Source organism: Micromys minutus, assembly GCF_963924665.1.
Source record: "Micromys minutus genome assembly, chromosome: 7".
NCBI classification, from domain to species: domain Eukaryota; kingdom Metazoa; phylum Chordata; class Mammalia; order Rodentia; family Muridae; genus Micromys; species Micromys minutus.
This window is the reverse complement of record NC_137976.1, coordinates 18,812,924-18,831,161: the sequence shown is the minus strand read 5'-3', so window position 1 is coordinate 18,831,161 and position 18,238 is coordinate 18,812,924. Positions and strand designations below refer to the sequence as shown.

At 38.7% G+C, this 18,238-nt stretch overlaps 1 protein-coding gene across 2 annotated transcripts in view; it reads left to right on the top strand.

The window, feature by feature from the left end:
• The window catches only part of USP25 (ubiquitin specific peptidase 25), a 97,729-nt gene that overhangs the window by 41,929 nt on the left and 37,562 nt on the right, over window positions 1-18,238 (top strand). For both annotated transcript variants that reach the window (XM_080918924.1, XM_080918923.1), the window contains exons 7-10: window positions 2,793-2,930; window positions 6,180-6,256; window positions 13,497-13,570; window positions 16,311-16,459. In XM_080918924.1, coding sequence (XP_080775050.1) covers window positions 2,793-2,930; window positions 6,180-6,256; window positions 13,497-13,570; window positions 16,311-16,459 — 438 coding nt within the window. The remainder of the gene's footprint in view (window positions 1-2,792; window positions 2,931-6,179; window positions 6,257-13,496; window positions 13,571-16,310; window positions 16,460-18,238) is intronic.

Sequence of the window (18,238 nt, the reverse complement as noted above, 5' to 3'; positions counted from 1 at the left end):
TTTTTACAGTAAGTTTTAGTTTTTATAAAATTTTATAAATTTATAAAATTAATAAAAATCAGACTGATTTGGATGTATGCATTCTCATGAATAAAAACTTTTTGTAGGTGGTTGATGTAGTTTGGTGCAGGCCTCCAGTAAAGAGCCAGTGGCCTTAAAGACACGGGCTGTAGAGACAAAGGAGATGAAATTTGAGGCTTCAGTGATGTACTGAACTTTCTGTGACCCATTGTTACAGTGATGAATTATTTAGTTACACTCTCCTTTTAGTGTTTAATTTTTAAAACCATTTTTTTTTTTTTTGCTGCAAACGCATGAAATATTTATAATGCACACCAGAGGAAATCAAGTCTAAAATGAAGCCAACTTTTGAGCTGAAATTTTTGGGTGGGTCAGGCTAAAGAGAGACTACTTTTTAAAGCCAAATCAGGATGCTTTGTTAAGTCCATTCTGCTAGAGAAGAAGCGAAGCTCTCCAACTTTTGAAGGGAAGTTTTGGACCGCTGCCTGCCCGTATTATGTTAGTCCCATCGATTCCCCCTTCTCAAGTCCCAGTGGAAGGCCTGCATAATTTATCTACCATTAGTTAGAATTACTTGCAGCTCTAGATTTCTGTGCCTTGTGTTTACCTTGTATTTTTTTTTTTTCATTTTAGTATGTTATGGAACTCCAATCTCTTATCATTCAGTTTCAATTAAACCAAGTCCGTTGTGTAACTTTGTTAAAAGCTACTCATTCTCAGCGTGTCTAGATCAGACATGCTTGTGAGGTTCCTCAGCGTACTCAGCAGGTGCTACAGGAGTGTGTCCTGAGCACACACCGAAGGAACACCGTGTAATGAGTGTGTATCCTAGAGGCATGTGTCATGAGTGCATGCTCCAGGAGTGCACATGAGCCCATCCTAGAAAAAGGCCCCCAAAGTTTTTATAAAAGAATGAAAGTGTGTCTTCACAAGAATGTTCACATCATTTTAAGCAGCAGAGGAAGAGCACCTCGGATAAATTGTTGTATTTATAATGCAGCGCAATACCACACAGCAGCAAATTGAGCACATTATTACTCTGCACCAATATGTAGATGATGCACTAAACGCGTATACCGATTGCATAAAACCAGGCAAATAGAGCAGTCCCTCGTTCTCCTCTGTAATGTTATACCTTTTGAAAGTCAGGTTTTTCTAGCTGCAGGTATGGGCTGAGAAAAAGGTTTCATAATACATTACTTTCCAAATCTTGGCCGAATGGCTCTTGATTAAAACATACTGTATACATTCTTATATTTTATCTGGTGAAACTTCCTTTGTCATGGAGGAATGATAATGAAGAAATGACGATACATGTTAGGAAATGGCATTTTAGAAAATTATTTTGTAGGTTGAATTTATATTATTTATACTTTTAAAAGCTAACTTATTATATAGTGCAGTTGTTGAAAGAGTCAAACATATTCGGGGAAATGGATTAAGGTTTCATGTATGTGTTTTGTATTTTATCTTATAATGGCTGATGGAACATATTATATTTAAGTGATATTTGGAGGATTTTTTGGCTGAGGAATTCTATTTCAGAATTAGTTTATGTGAGGATGCGTCTGTCATGTACATAGTTTGGAGATTAAAGAAATCTTTGAGTTTCTACTTGTTTCTTAGGACTCCCCTTGTAGCACATTGAGAGAACAATGGTATCTAGTAGGTTTTAGTACTCTGAACATCGGCTATACAAAATTATCTATGTTAATTTTGCTAAAGAAATACTAATTATGCAAATTAAAAGCCTTCCCATATTTTATAGGATTTTAAAGATTTATGCTAAATATCTGCTGCAAATACTATTATTATGAGAACTGAATTTCTGCCCTGAAGCATTACTAAAATCATTTCAAGAATTTTTTTTTCTGTTGTTTTAAAATAAATACTGACTAAAAGTTTTTTTTCCAAGAAAGTTCGATATAATCAACCAGTAAGAATTCAGTACCTGCTTTGTATGGCAAAAAAAGAAGAGGACATATTGAAATCATTGAGAAGTGTGTGATGTTAGTGATAATAAAATTAATAGTTCATGTTAGGGCTTGATCTGACTAATGCTTTTGCTAACATTATACTTACTAAACATTTAAATTGAAAAATTGTAGTAATTATTTTAAGTTTATACTAAACATTATAATTTCCAAAATAAATATATGAACTAATTGTATTAGTAAGTATAAAGTAGTATATGTAAGTGTGTATTGGTGTTTACTAGACAGAGCCTTAATAGTAGTTCAATAAATAGGGTCATTGTGTAACAAGTGGCAGTTGGTCGTCCTTATTCAAAGCATTGGTTCCTGTAATGTGGAGTGTGGAGGCTCTGTTGACCTGGAGGGGTCTGGGGAGCTCCTGCATGACCAGGGTCCTTTGTTTAAGTGGGATTACTGGAGAACCGCACTAAGAAGGTGCCTGGTGTGCTGAGCTCTCATGAACACTGGCTTTTCTCATTGCCCTTGTCAGTAGCAGCTGCACCCTGATGAATGGAAGATTATAATGAACAGACCTAAATGAGCTGGATATTTTTGGCTGAGTAGTGACATAATTTGCTATGAATATGAGGCATTTATGCAGACATGGTAAGGCTAGCCTGAGGTCCTCTGCTGCAGCTCTTAACTCCTGTGAGTCTTGTAGCTGAGACTCTTTTAATGTGATAGAATGCCTGTTTCCTCCTCACAGATGCCCTTTGCTTTCTGGTTCCTGTTGAAGTATTTGTTGATCAGGGAAGAGTTTGATGATTTTATTGGGCTGCCTTTTTCTTCTCTCTGCAGGAACATCGGAACTTACCTTTTATGCGGGAATTGAGGTATCTGTTTGCACTTCTTGTTGGTACCAAGAGGAAATATGTTGATCCATCTAGAGCAGTTGAGATTCTAAAGGATGCCTTCAAATCAAATGACTCACAGCAGGTAGCCTACTGTCTTTTAACCGTTTTCACTTAACCTTATGAATTATCATCCTCTCTTCCAAGGGTGTCTGTTGAGTTAGGATGGCATCGCTAATCTCTAACTTGAAGCCACTGAATCATTATTTTTTTATTTGGAAAGAAATTCAAATTAATCACAGAGTGAACAATTCAAAAGTAATGAGATAAATGAAGGAGTAAATTCATAGAATGATGAGAGTTGATGAGGAAAGTCAATGAACAAAATTGAAAATATTCATATAATTAAAAACTAGTTAAACTTTTTTTTGGTATGGGTATTTGTACTGCACATATTCTGTGTACCTGGTGTGCCTCAGGGCTAGAGGAGGACCCTGGATCTCCTGAGTCTTTACGGATGGTTTAGAGCCACCATGTAGATGTTGGGGATTGAATCAGGGCCTCTGCAAGAGTAGTCAGCTCTCTTAACTTCTGAGTCATCTCTATTACCACATAAATAACTATGTAAATAAACATACAATAATCGAAATGCCAATATGTTATGTATGATCTTCTTGACTCTGCTTTAGTTGATAGAGAGTAGTTTTCTTTAATTATCTATAAGTGATTTTTTAAATACTGCTTTAGTTATTTTCTTGTTTTTAATGGTATTAGCATAGTCCCCTTTTATTAACATTTGGTATAAACAACTTTTGAGCTGATTTCTTCTTCTAAAAACAGTGTTTATAAACCAACATTGCTAATTGGAAAGGCAGAGGAAGCAAGAACACAAGCACATGTGTTTGTAGAAAATAATAAATATTGGAAAGATGGCTGCACTGACATGCTGGTGTGGGTACACATGGAGAGGATCTGGAGCCCTGCCTGGGGCAGTGAGCTTTATGTTACTTGGGTTCATGAAATGGAAGCTTCGAGCAGCATTCATGAAAACTAGTGTGTTTTTTTTATTACCAATTTCTTTTCTGTTTTTAAGTTTTTAATCTTGTAAAGAAAGTAGAAAATATATGCATTTTCTATTGTGTTTTTCTTTTAAAAATGTTTCCCCCAACAGCCCAGTGCGCTTTGCGTTTCCATCCACTTTGTTTCCTAACTTACTCCTCATTGCAGCCATACTAACAGAGGCTAGAATCGTTAGAATAGCATCCTCCAATTCCCAAACGGCCATTTAGAACACGACGTCTGCTTCCAGATATGTTTCCTTCCTTTACCCATTTCTAACTTACTTCTCTAGCCTTCTTGTGAATGGGCAGCAGTCTGTTTTAGTTCCTGCTCTGTGTATAAAGGAATTTTGCATGAGCTCACATTCACTCTCTGACAGGTTTCTTCTATATTCCTTCTGCATTTTGCCCTCCTTTCTACAGATGCCATAAAGCTTTTTGTATGTTACCTCTTAAGGTGTCGCTGACGTGGGGCTCTGTGCTAGAGTAAAAGTCCTGGATGCTGCTCTGTGTTCATAAATGGTATAGTGAGAATGCCCTAGCTTGGCATACACTAGTCTATGACTGGTGCTTCTTTTATCTTGAGAGCTTTAAAAGCAAATGCATATCAGTTTACGTTGGTACAGGTGTGATGTTCTGACATTCATTGATAACACAGTGAAATGCCTGCCTGGGTTGCAGGTGCATTGTGATTAGTTTGTAAATATGTTGGCTGTATGGTTTACATTCTTCCAGAAGATGGCATGTCTGAAAGTGTCGCACAGTCTTCAGGGTGACTCTTCAGTATGGCGCTGCTGTCACCTCTATCTGCCCCTTTCCTGCAGCTCACGGTGCTTTGTTATAGCGAGGACCACACTTGTTCATCCTGAGGAACTTTACTAAAATTTGGTAATTGCTATCTTAATTGTAAGGTTTAGATTGATCACACAATAGGGCAGGGAATAATTTTTTGTAAGACTTGTGATAAATAATAAAAAAAAATGATGGTTGTTTTTAGCTACAATCTTCAACATTCAAATTGTTTAAGAATGCGAGTATCTACAAATTAATTTAAGTCTTGTGGATCCAGAACAATGGAAACTTGTTCATAGATGCAGAGGCCATGGGTTGGAATCGCAATGCTGCCAGAACCATGCTCTCTCACAGAATGAACATCCTCCCTGCCTCTTGTCATATTCTGCTATTCTTGGCCCTAAAAGGCGACTTTTGATCTCTCTCTGTATTTGGGTGGGCTTCCTTGTTTTTTTGTTCTGTGTCCCACATAGATTCTTGGATTATAGATCACTTTTATCTAAACAGAATTCACCATGAGGTTAATTTTGCAAACATCCATAATTAGAGTTTCTTTCTGAGGTTCTGTGTGAGTAAAAATTTTCTTTTGCTGTTATTTTTTCCAAGGGGGTACAACTAGATTTTTGAACTGACATTAGTCCTGTTTGACTATGTAACACTAGAGTTATGAACTCTTCCTAGACCTTTAGAGTAACACTTTATAGGTAAATTAGTTGATCTAAGCACTAGGTGGAAAAAATACGTAATTACCTTGTTCTTGAGGTCACTTTGGTAAGTGAAACCAAATTCCCTCTGTGGATTTCTTTATCTAGTCTTGATATTATGAACTGGTCTTTTGTTTTAAACTCATTCCACCAAGCTACCTTGTATAAGTTGTGGTAGTAATGTGGGTTACCACTTACTAACTACTAACTTCTTTTTTTTAATGGTTAAAGGATCAGTGTCCAAGCAAAGGAATGGTAGTAGGTGATGTTTGTTTTTTTTTTTGTTTTGTTTCAGTTTTTTTTTCTTTTGTTTTTGTTTTGGTTTTTTTTTTTTTGTTGTTTGTTTCTTTCTTTCTTCTTTTTTTTTATTGTTTCTGAATGCAGAATGAATTTTAGATTTAAAGAATTGTAGACTCAACAGTTGGGCTTCCTAACTACTAAATAGCTTGATAAAAGTAGGTATGAATAAAAAAGAATGTATAAATTAAAGAAATATTTGCAAAACGTACTAGTCTTTTTTTACTAAGAGAAAATATAATGATGATTTTTGTGTAAAAGTTTTTGGTGAAAGAAATTATGCATTTCACTTATTTATTACAGAGTATATAACTATGTTTATGAACTCATTTGTTACACTTGAGTGTGCATGTTTTCTGAAACAAAACCTTGTGATTATGAAACTTTCTGTAGAAAGCCTTTATCTCCAGGTTAAATTATGAAACTGCATTGTGTTTTATGACACAGTCAAGTGACACTTTTATGAGTAAGTGTTCCTTTACAGCATCTAGTGTCGTTACTTGTAGGACCAAGTACCAATCAACCATTTTTTCCTTTCCACAGCAAGACGTGAGTGAGTTTACACACAAGTTATTGGATTGGTTGGAAGACGCCTTTCAAATGAAAGCTGAAGAGGAAACGTAAGTCACCATGATGTTAAGTAATAACAAAATCAGTAAGTGAGAGTCATTTTGTTCTCTTGGTGCAGTACAAACATGCAACCAAGAGAGACTCTGGGAGTCCCGGCATTATCTGTATTTCAAAAAGGCTGTTCAGAAGCTTTGGTACCAAAATGTCAGGCAGCGTTTGCTTCTACTGTCAGGTTTGATAGAAGATCTAAAACTTGATCTCTGAAAGTTAATCTTAAAGCCAATGTTTTTCCGGTGTCCAGGTTTTCTTGAGGAAGAAGGGGTTAGTTGGGTCACACTTACAAATACTTTCCTTCATATTAAGTTCTTCTTGTGAACCTGAGAACAGGCTGAACAAGCAAACCTCCAGATTCATGTGGCTCATTCTCCGCTAAGCACAAAGCCTTGACTGTTTTGTGTGTGCAGATGGGACTGGGACTGGTCAGCCTGGGGTGTGCTCAGTTCTCGGTGCCACTCACTTTCTAAAAGGAGGGTTTCTCATTGGCTTGGAGTATGCTGAGCCTCCTGAGGCCACACTCCTGACTATTTATTTGCTCCTTTATTTTTTTCCATGTTTTTTTTTATTGGATTTTTTAATTTACATTTCAGATATTATCCCCTTTCCTGGTTTCTTCTCTAGAAGCCCCCATCCTGTGCTCGCTCCCCCTGCTTCTATGAGGGTGCTCCCCACTCACCCACTCTCCCCTGCCTCCCCACCCTGGCATTTCCCTACACTGGGGCATCAAGCCTTCCCTGGACCAAGGGCTTCTCCTCCCATTGATGCTCAATAAAGCCATCTTCTGCTACATATGCAGCTGGAGCCATGGCTCCCTCCATGTGTACTCTTTGGCTGGTGGTTTAGTCGCTGGGAGCTCTGGTTGGTTGATAGTTGTTCTTATGATAGGGCTGCAAACCCCTTCAGCTCCTTTAATCCTTTCTCTAACTCATCGGGGACTCCATTCTCAGTCCAATGTTTGGCTGTGAGCATCTGCCTCTGTATCTGTCACGCTCTGGCAGAGTCTCTCAGGACACAGCTATATCAGGGCTCCTGTCAGCAAGTACTTTTTGGCATCAAAAATATTGTCTGGGTTTGGTGTCTGTATATGTGAAGGAGCCTAGGTGGGGCAGTGTCTGGATGGCCTTTTCTTCAGTCTCTGCTCCACACTTTGTCTCCGTATTTTCTCCTGTGAATATTTTGTTCCCCTTCTAAGAAGGACCGAGGCATCTGTACGTTGGTCTTCTTTCTTTTTGAGCTTCATGTGGTCTCTGAATTGTATCATGGGTAGTCCGGCATGTTTTTTATTTTAAGATTTATTATGTTTATTTGATGTGTATGCGTGTTTGCCTGCATGTATGTGCGTGGATCACATATGTGTGCAGTGTCTGTGGAGACCATAAGAAGGTATCAGATTCCCTGGAATTAGAGCCCAAAGTAGTTTTTAGTAACCATGTGCATTCTAGGAACTAAATGCAGGCACTCTGCAAGAGCAGTAAGCACTGTTAAATGTTACACCATTTATTCAGTGCCACTTTTGTGTGTTTTCTTTAGACAACCACCTAGACTGCTACTAAAAGGCTCTTTCATGAAATATGTACGATGCTTTAAACAATATGGAGAACATAGGTGAAAATCCTAGGCTCAAAAACATTACCTTCCTTCTATTTTTCCCCTAAATAACCTCTTCCTCCTATTTATATTTTCTGTTTAAAGGTTTTTTAGCCTCACTGCTTTGTAAAGGCCATGATAACCTGGTTTGCAGTGAATTTAAATCATTTGAAATGTTTTTTGAACTTTTAAGGAAAAATTCAAAGGATTTTTATGTGGAAATTGAAGACTAAAATATCCCCTAAATAATTTGAATAATCCATTTAGATTATTTTAAGTATACAAATCAATATTATTGATTATAGTAAAAACAAGGTCCGAACCTGTTAGTGTCTGTGGGCTCGGTAGTAACGTTCCCTGCAGTCATGGACTGTCTCTAAATACTTGCTGTTCTTTAGCAGTGCTGACGCTGAGCAGCTGAGCATGAGATGGTTAGGGCGGACCCACAGCTAGCACCAGCGCAGAACCTCCCTCCGGGGTTTGGATCCTACAGTGTCAGTGGCACAATTTAATGCAGTTCAGACTGAAGTTGTTTTCAGAATAATGGCAGACATAATCTGAAAAACCCCTAATGGTTTTAGTTCTAGAGAATGCCAGCAAGTAATAGTTTGTTGCGTGTAGATAGCTGTCTGTAAATTGGAAGCAAGCTCAGAGAAACTAATCCAGAGTTTAATTATACTACGTGCCCACGTTTAATCGGAGCAGCTTCCTTCTGCAGTAGGTTGGGATTAGCTGGGCAGCGTGTTAAGGCTTAGGGATGATGGCGTGCTCAGCACTAGGTGGGAGAGCTACACCACTCTTCAAGGTTCAGCTCACAGCCCAGGAGAAGGGGAGGGGCACAGAGCGAAGATCCAGAAAGTGAGAGATGTGCAGCGCAGCATAAAGGCGCTTTGTTACATGGCAGATCCTGTGCACGCAAGAACTCAGTGGAGCTCCTTATCAGCATGAGGTTGGGCTCATCAAGATTTCAGTGTGGATTTGGTGTAGGAATTGAGGGATGTTGGGCACTTAACAGTTGTTAGGGACGGGGCATCATTTTCTTCACTGTAGCATCTGATAATGTGCTCTTTCTTCAATAAATATCCTCTTAGTCAAGCTCTGGCAGGAAACTGAACTTACCCTCAGGGGATTACATACAGAAAGGTGCCTTGAATTTAGGAAGGGACTTATGAAGAGAAACCACCTCAGTGAGTGAGAAGGAAAAAAGTAAAATTCATTATGTAACTACATAAATTATAAAAATTGAAATTTAAAAGAAAATATTCAATATTTGTATTTCTATTAAAAATATATAACCAAGTAAAACAAAAAACGTAAAATTAATCTGGCACCAAGTCTGTAGTACTTGACAGAAAAATTAAACATTTTGCAAATGGTTTCAGTTATAGACATTTGAAAGCTGCTTTCTTTGTGGTTTGTGTAGAAGTTTAAGACATTTGGCTACCCTGTCATCAGGTGTCCCCTCCTGTCCATCCACACTCTTACTGTGTATTTTTCTTCTGAGGTCATTTGATGCTGAGATCATCAGCACGCAGTTGAACAGGTTATAATAATAACCCCTTTCTGAGAATGTCTCTAGGAATGTGTTTGGCTATGTAACTGCTAAAGCCTGTAAACCCTGTTCCCAAGGTTGGTTTCTTTTTTAGCTTCATCTTTGCTGTGTATCTAAAACTTTCTATGACATTCTACACTGATGTCTCTGAGATCTAAGACCTAGCATCCAGTGAAGATACCTTTGCAGTAAAATTCTAGACTTACTCTGGGATGTCCCAAGTCTCGAACATGTATCTTCATGGTGTATATTTTTTTTCTAAGTGACTAATTATGTGTGGGAATGCTTTAACTGAATGTATACCATGTAAGGGCCCAATGCCTGTGTAGGCCAAAAGATATTGTTGATATCCCAAGTCTTGAGTTATAGGTTATTGTTAACTTCCATGAAGATGCTGGGAAACAAACCTATGACTTCTACTGGAAGAGAAAAGAATTCTTAAACAGTGAGCCATCTTTTTGTGTGTCATATGACTTTTGGGTTCAGTTATTGTATACATACATTGCTTGTGTGTGTGTGTGTTAGTGTGTATCTGTTATATTTCTTGTGTTAGGGCTTTATAATGGTTAGTTTTAAAAGTCAACCAGAAACAACTTAGATTCCTCTGAGGAGAGCACCCTGACTGAAGAAGTATTTAGATCAGGTTGCCTTATGAGCAGGTCTCTGGGGATCTCTTGTTAGTCAAGATGGGAAGACCTACCCTGAATGTGGGCAGTACCATAGCACGGACTAAGCCCTAAATTGTGTAACAGTGAAGAAAGGTAGCCAGTGTAAGCAGCGCATGAGATGTTGTCTATGGTTCTGACTGTGCATGTAATGGGAGCAGCCATCTGAACTCCTGCCTTGGGCATTGCCCAGAAATAATGGGCTGTTACTCAGGGTTAAAAGTCCAATAAACCTTTTCTCTTCATAAGCTGCTTTTTGGTCTGAGCATTTTACTGTATCAGCAGAAATGACAATAAAACACAGGCTCGAGTTAAATTGCAGTGTTTTAATATTTTCTCCCTGTTCGTTTTTACTCTTTGCCTTTTACATTTGCTGTCGCTGAATGCTGTCCTCTGCTGACACCTTGATTGGTGCCTCGCAGTGACGTAATGACAGCTGAGTTGGGTTCTCTACATTGTTCCTCACTCTTGTTTCATTCTCTGTCCACTTGTGCCTTGGAATAAGCGGCTGGTCCATCAAATCATAGCATTCTCAAGCGTGAGACGAGTCCATGAATGTGCGCCCTCAGAATTGGTTTCATAGGAAATGTCTTGTTCCTTACCCTGTATAAGATAGCCTTCCAATACTCCAGCATAACTGGATGGCAAGTTAACAGAGCTGCCGTTTCACCTTGTTAACCTTACTCTTGGCGGTTCTCAGTACTGTGATGCTTGCCCTGAACTTTCTAGTCTTCTCTCTCAGGTAACCATCATAGGGTGCCTCTGAAAGCACACTGATCAATTGCCTTTTGTCTAGTATCCCCCTCCACCTTCCACTCCTCAGTTTATTTAACTCTTCTTTTGCCTACTGACTTTTTATTACATCTAAACTAGCTTCTAAACTAGTTCTTTTTCTAATGTTCAGAAAGCAGGGTTTTTTTTTTTTTTTTCTTTTTTTTTCTGGGTTTCTTGTTTACATCTTAAATTTCACTAGAAATATATCCTCGTTTACTTGTTAGTAGTTTTAAATTTCCTCTGGCTGTGATGTTAAGCTGATTTGAGATGCCTTGTTGTGCCCTTCCTGAGAAACATTCTCTGTTTTGCTGGTAAAGCCAGAGAATACATCTATAGATTCTCCTTCAGTGAGAAACCAGCCTATTCCCCCAACATTCTATGCACACTGTCTTTGAGCCAGAGGTCCTAAACACCTAGGGAACACTCCCCAGAGCGTTCTCAAAGATCAGTCACCTGCTCTGGACCATGGCACTCTCTATTATGACCTTTCTGTTACAACCTCTTCCATACTCGCGATGATATTCCTGTGTTTTCTTTGGTAAAGTTTCTTCTGCCTTTGACTTTTGTAGGACACTATTTTCTCTACCTTCCTATTTTTTATTTCTTCTTGATTTCTTGTCCCTTGTGTTTCTCCTGTTCTACTGATGTAAACACATTCTGAGGTCCATTATCTGAGGCTCAGAGGAAAGAGCATCTGGGGGGATGCAGAGGAGACAATAGTAGAGTTTCTGAAGTCCAGTGCAGAATATGGCAAAGTCACACGCACAGTTTGGAAGAAGTAATAATCATTCAGAATTAGTATAACCATTCACTTTGAGTTGCTTCTGCAAAGGTATGAAGTCAAAAGTCATCAGATAGGTCATTACTCTTTCTAAGACTTAATTTGTGTGATTGGAGAGAGGCCTGGAATGCTGATTTTTGACATGGAAATGTCAATTCATATTAGTAATTATATAGGAAGAGTCAGAATTTTCAATGTTTGGATGTTTTCTCTTATGTCAAATCAGTCTCCAGAAACTTTGATTACCACAGTTTAGAAAATATTTCTTATGAAGAAGTCTAGAGATTTAAGTTGTTGTGGTGTGTAAGCACCTCAAGTTTATAATCAGAGTTGTTAGCTGGTGGAGCTAAATAATTGTGTGGGTGACAACCCCAAACTTGACTTCTGCTGTTTCCTTTCATGCCCACGTGTGCAGAGCAGCAGAAAGCTCTGCTAGTCAGGAGCTCACCGTCAGCACATGCTGTTAACCTGGCAGTGACAATGAGCAAGAACTCTCCGGGCTTCTGTCCAGCCAGGCCCTGCCCACTTTTGGGTTCATTGTATTGGTGAAAGCAATCTATATAACTTGCATTGTAGAGTGACTCTGAACACTTCTTACCCTTTCCAGGGTTGGAATAAATGACACCAAGCATTGTGAAGTCTGACTTTGTGCAATGCTGGTAAAGGGAATCATATAGCAGGCAATGGACCTACTGTGGTAATTCTCCAGAAGATTAAAAGTAGAGTCTTTAAATCTACATCTTACCTTGTGGGCATGTGTACTAGTGAGTTGAAAACAGAGTCTGAAGAAATATTTCAAAAACTTGTATAGCCAGTAGCCAATCTCCACAGATAAAGGGAACAGGATGGTATTATTCAGCTTCCAGTTAAAGAGGATTCTGGTGCTTCATGGACAGACCTTGAAGTCATGTTAAGTGAAGTTAAATTGATTATGGAACAGACAAATTCGAGGTCATTTACATATGAGTAATCAAGTTGTCACACTCAGGCACAGAAGCACCCACAGGATGGGATTGTGGTAAGGCCTGTCAGAACCTTACATGTGTCTAAGGATCTTGTGATGACCATTGTGCAAGAACCTGATGTTTGTTTCTCCCATTGAAAGTGGAACTTTACAAGCCTGTTTTATTAATTTAAACACAAAAATCAGGAAAAATTCATATAGTTGTGAAAATAGCAACATTTCATGTAGACCAGGAAAATAATGTCTTTTAAAGGTGCTTAATGTAAGTCCTAAAAAAGACAATGTAAAGACTGTTGGTCTTCCCTGTCTTCTTCAAACACAAAAGGAACGGCTCATGGTGCACAGCTTGGGAACTCTTGCAGATGACTGTACAGCTATCTGAACAAAGAAAAGGACGTTCATGCTTTGGGCCTCTGCTTCAGAGCCAGGGCATTAGGTTCCTCACTGGTAGCAGTTGCTGCTGTAGTTTCTATGACTTCTCTATATAAATGTGAGGAAGCACTGAGTCTATTTGGATTAAACACCCTTTTTCCTTCCTGTGAGGCCAGCATTGTAGAGGCCTGCATGTCTGAGGTGGAAATAGACAGCAGTAAGAGGAAGAGCCGTGACCTTGTGCAGGAGCTGGCTTATCATCTGTGTAGGGTCCCCTGCAGTAAGTCATTCAGCCCTCAGATCTATCCTGTGAGCGCCATCACTGGAATTAACCTTAGCTGATAGGTGACGAGATTGAAGAATGAATGTAAGTGCTGTTCCTTGGCAGACACAGTAAGTCACAGAGCTGTGTGCCTGCCAGCCATGCAAATGATGTCCTCTCACCATAATGTGTTCCATGTAATGGTTATTTTGTTTTCTCAATTATTTAGAGATCTGAAAGTTATAAGCTTATTTGCATCTTTTTAATATCCTTCAGGGATGAAGAGAAGCCAAAGAACCCCATGGTAGAGTTGTTCTACGGAAGATTCCTAGCCATGGGAGTGCTTGAAGGTAAAGTTACCTGTTTGATTTTATTATAAGTCAGGATGATTTCTATTGGTTCTTTTGTCATTGACTGTGTTTGCTGATGCTCTTTATAAATGGGTCTACTCTTCTAGTAGGTGCTGCTTTATTAATGTCCTTGCAAAGCACCCTCAACATTTGGAGTCACCTAACTTTTGCTCCTCTCAAGCCTTTTCTGTTCACACTCCCCTTACCCCCGGTGTCCGTCAAGATCAGACTTACAGATCTCTAACTCTGCCTCTCCTCTGACTCTTGTAAAACTCTTCACTGTCCTCTCCTAATACCGAGTACTGAGTGTTGCTGAGTAAAGCTCACACAAAGGGATAGTTGGAAAGTTTTGTGTATTTGTACTGATAGTACAGAACTCTGAACGTGAGGTAATGGGAGGAACTCAGAAGTGAACTCTATGTATCTCCACTGCAAAACTGCAAACTGCACTGCCTGTTCTCCATTGCTTCAAGGACTAGTTTCTCCTCCCTACTCCCTGCAAGTCTAGCATCTCTCTTTCTCTCTTTTTTTTATTTTATTCCTTCCTTTCTTCCTCCCTTCCTTTCTGTCTGTCTGTCTGTCTGTCTGTCTTTCTTACTTGATTCCTTCCTTTCTTCCTTTCTTTCTTTCTGTCTGTCTGTCTTTCTTACTTGATTCCTTCCTTCCTTCCTTTCTTTCTTTCTGTCTGTCTGTCTGTCTTTCTTACTTGATTCCTTCCTTCCTTCCTTTCTTTCTGTCTGTCTGTCTGTCTGTCTTTCCTACTTGATTCCTTCCTTCCTTACTTTCTTTCTTTCCTTCTTTGTCTTTTCATTTTTCTCATTCTCTGAGAAATATCTTTCCAGTTTTCATGGAATTATTTTGAAGTCTGCATCATCTATCCAACACAACAAATTTAAGTCCAGCATTTGATTTATTTTTAGAAGAAAGTATGAGCTTCAGATTTCATTAGCTCTTCCTATTGACACCTTCACTGTATTATTTCCAACCTTCTTTTTGGAAACAAAGAGTATAGAAGAGCTATCCTTTTATGCTGTTAGAGTCTGGGTCTTATCCTCTTAAGTAGCCGTATTTCATTCACCTCCCTTTCTGAGTCCTTAACGTCTCTCTGTTTTGTAGATCACCTCAATATTTCCCTGTTTTGCTACTTCATATCAAAAAGTATAAAGAAAATGTTTGATAGTCTTTTTGTCTAAGCACTGATTCCTACTCATGTGTATGACCCTGTAGTGAGGAGATGATTTCACCTGGTTACTCTACTTTTTACATATCTTGTTTTAATTGCAGGCTCAACAATTCTGAAAAAAAGTAGACCTTGTGAAGTTATTGATTTTTTCACCTCTGAGCAAATCCACTAAATCCATTTAGTTCCTTTTGATCTATTAATGTATTAGTGATTGATTCTTCCTTCTCTTATCTATCTTGCCTCTTCTCCCGTCCTCTGGGACACTACGTCTATTTTTAGAATGGGTGTGCATATTTCTTATTGTATGTGTATGTATGTTCCTCAGGGCATGATATAATCTCCCTTTCTCTTCTGAAGTTCCCTAGGTAGATTTACCACTGTGATGTCACACAGTTAGAAACCAAGGAGTTGGGAAATTGTCATACTCAACTCTTGAAATGGAAATCTCCCAGTCACTCTGAATGAGTGATTTTACTGTTTCGGAACAGAGAGGGAAAGTAGTCCTGGACTTATGCATTCGGTCTGTAGAAACCATCAGTTGTCCATGGAGGAATATAGGACTCTTTCATCCTCAGTTTCCTCTTGTACTGTCTGCATCCTGTCTGCAACCGAGCCCCTTAGCCCTACTTGTGCTCCATTTTGTATATTAAGTGTGTGTCTCTACCAAAGCAAGCCACAGGGCTTCTGAGTCTATATCTTTATGGATATGACTATTCCGTGTTTCTATTTTACAAATACAAATAAAAAAAATTATAAGCAGGACTGGAAGACATTATAAATCTTAACCCCCCACCTAACTATATTACATCCGTCAAAATGCTCTTATCTTTCCTTGGTTCCTAAACATGCCAAGTTTTGGAGTCTTAATATTGTGATTTTGCTGTTCCATAGCCAAGAATACTGCACAGCCCAACAATCTGGCCTAGATATCTTCTACTGTTTAAGTTCAAATCTCAGTTTAAATGGTAATTTCCTGTGGGAGTCTTTACTGCCCTACTGTCTATTCTTAACACTAGGTTAGCTCTTTTATATACTTTATCTATAACAGTTGTCGAAGTGAATCATTAGTTGGCTTATAACATATGAGTGTCTGATTTCTTCCAATGAAGCTGGATTGCATTTTAACACACACACACACACACACACACACACACACACACACATACACAGACACAGACTGTTAGCACAATGTCTTATTCTAAGAGCTCATATACATGTGAATTATAATCACTGTCTGTGGCTAGTTGTGAATAATATGTAGTAGCATAATATGTACATGGTACTAGGAACACTCTCTTAACCCATTATCACACATGCATATACATACACATATAAATACATATATGTGTATATGCATGTATGAATTCCTGTGCCTATGTGTGTGTGTATGTGTCTGTGTGTGTGTAGGAAAGTTCTACTCACCCATTCTTCTCTGGCACAGTCACTGCTGCTCTTTTGGGTTTGGGAAAGAATCTATATATACCATATATACACTTACTTTAGGAGCTGAAAAGCCAAGTTGAGGAACATTAATTAACTTCTCCAACCATCCTATAGGAAAAAAATTTGAAAACACCGAAATGTTTGGTCAGTATCCACTTCAGGTCAATGGGTTCAAGGACCTGCATGAGTGCCTGGAGGCTGCCATGATTGAAGGAGAGATCGAGTCCTTACACTCAGACAATTCAGGAAAATCAGGCCAAGAGGTGAGCTCTCCATTTCTATTATCCTCTTCCTTCCCATTCTCGTGAAAATGTCATAATGAAAAGTCTGTTTACATAGCTGGGAATACTCAAAAAATACTCAAAATGTATTTGAATTTAGTTATGGTAATCTAAGACGCATTTGTCAAACTTGTTCAGAATATCTGATATGTAGTTTATGTTAGATCTAAACTAAAAACTTTTATCTTTCTCTTTACTCTTTGTCTTCTTGTCTATCTTGGCATATCATGTTTTATGATTTCCCATTCAGGTAGGGGCCATCAGCAGTATGATAGTCAGGATAAAAATGAAAAACACTGGTCAGTTTTTACCTAAGCACATGTTCGCTCATAAACACGTGTTTCTGGGATTTGTCTGGTTCTGTATAGCAGCCCTGTTCCTATAGAGCAGACATGTCTGTTCTTATGAGATTCCTATTTGATTGCATAAGGCAAAATGGAAGATCCTAGGTTTTTTCTTAGTGTGTGTAAGAACTGATGTTCATACACCTCAAACCTGATTATCTACGTGGCTGACTTAACTTCCAAAGCCAACAGTTTTTTTCTCTCGTTGGTCCCATGGATGTATTGTATCCATGCATTGTGTTCACGTGTGGAGAAGGTGTGACCTATTATAGAAACCAGTACAGATCGTTGTCTTCCAAACAGTCACCAGGGAAACGATTGCTGGCTGATATCTGAACGTAGGCCCCATGTATGAGGATTTATGGATCTTTACAGTGTTGTTTCCTGTTACATGTTTAGTGGACAGGACAGTGACAACTCTAAATGAGTAACATAATTCATATAAAATTTCTAGGACTTTAACAAAGCAATATGTAGTTAAGGAGCAGCTGATTAAGAACAAAATTTTGCTGACCTGTTGGTACATGTTTTAGTCCCAGCATAACAAAGGACAAGGCAGCAAGGTCACTGTTCAAGGTGAGCCTGGGGTCCGTATAGGACTCAAGACAGCCTGGCAAGAGCCTGGCCTTCAAGACCCTTTGACTTCTCCTTCCTAAGCATTACATGAGAATGCTCATTTGTATTAATAAGAAATGGGTATTTGTTTATTTGGGAACAAATTAATATATTGTAATTCATAACGTTCTATTTATACACTTTACTGTACTTAAAACACTAATAGTTCAGGGCTAGGTATACAACTAATGATTCTTTAAAGTGATTTTTTTATTGGATATTTTATTTATTTACATTTCAAATGTTATTCCCTTTTATTGATTCATCTCCAGAACCTTTCAATCCAATCTCCACTATCCCTGCTTCTGTGAAGGTTCTCCTACTCCCACCCATCCACTCCTGCCTCCCTGCCCTGGCATTCCTTTACACTGGGGCATCAAGCCTTCAGAGGACCAAGGGCCTCTCCTCCCATTGATGTCTAATAAGGCCCTCCTCTGCTACATATGCAGCTGGGGCCATGGCTCCATCCTTAAAGTGAATTTAAGAACCTTTCAAAAATCTTTTTCCCATCAGCTGTAGACCAAGATAATGAAATCTTTTCACCTTATAGCAGGACGAAAGTGGTTGTTGCTAATGGAGGAAATGCATTCCTACAGCAGGCATGCTCATAGTCTGTGAGCATCCTTTCAGGAGTTCCAGAAACCGTAGAAGGTTCCTCATAACAGTTTGGGTACCTTACTTTTTTCAGCCACTGTAGGCTCTCATCAATTCAAGTGTGTCTCAAGTGAGTTGTAAAGATGGTGGTTAAAGCACTGAGGTAAAATGCGGAAGTAATGCTTCTAAAACTATACTTGCTATGGTG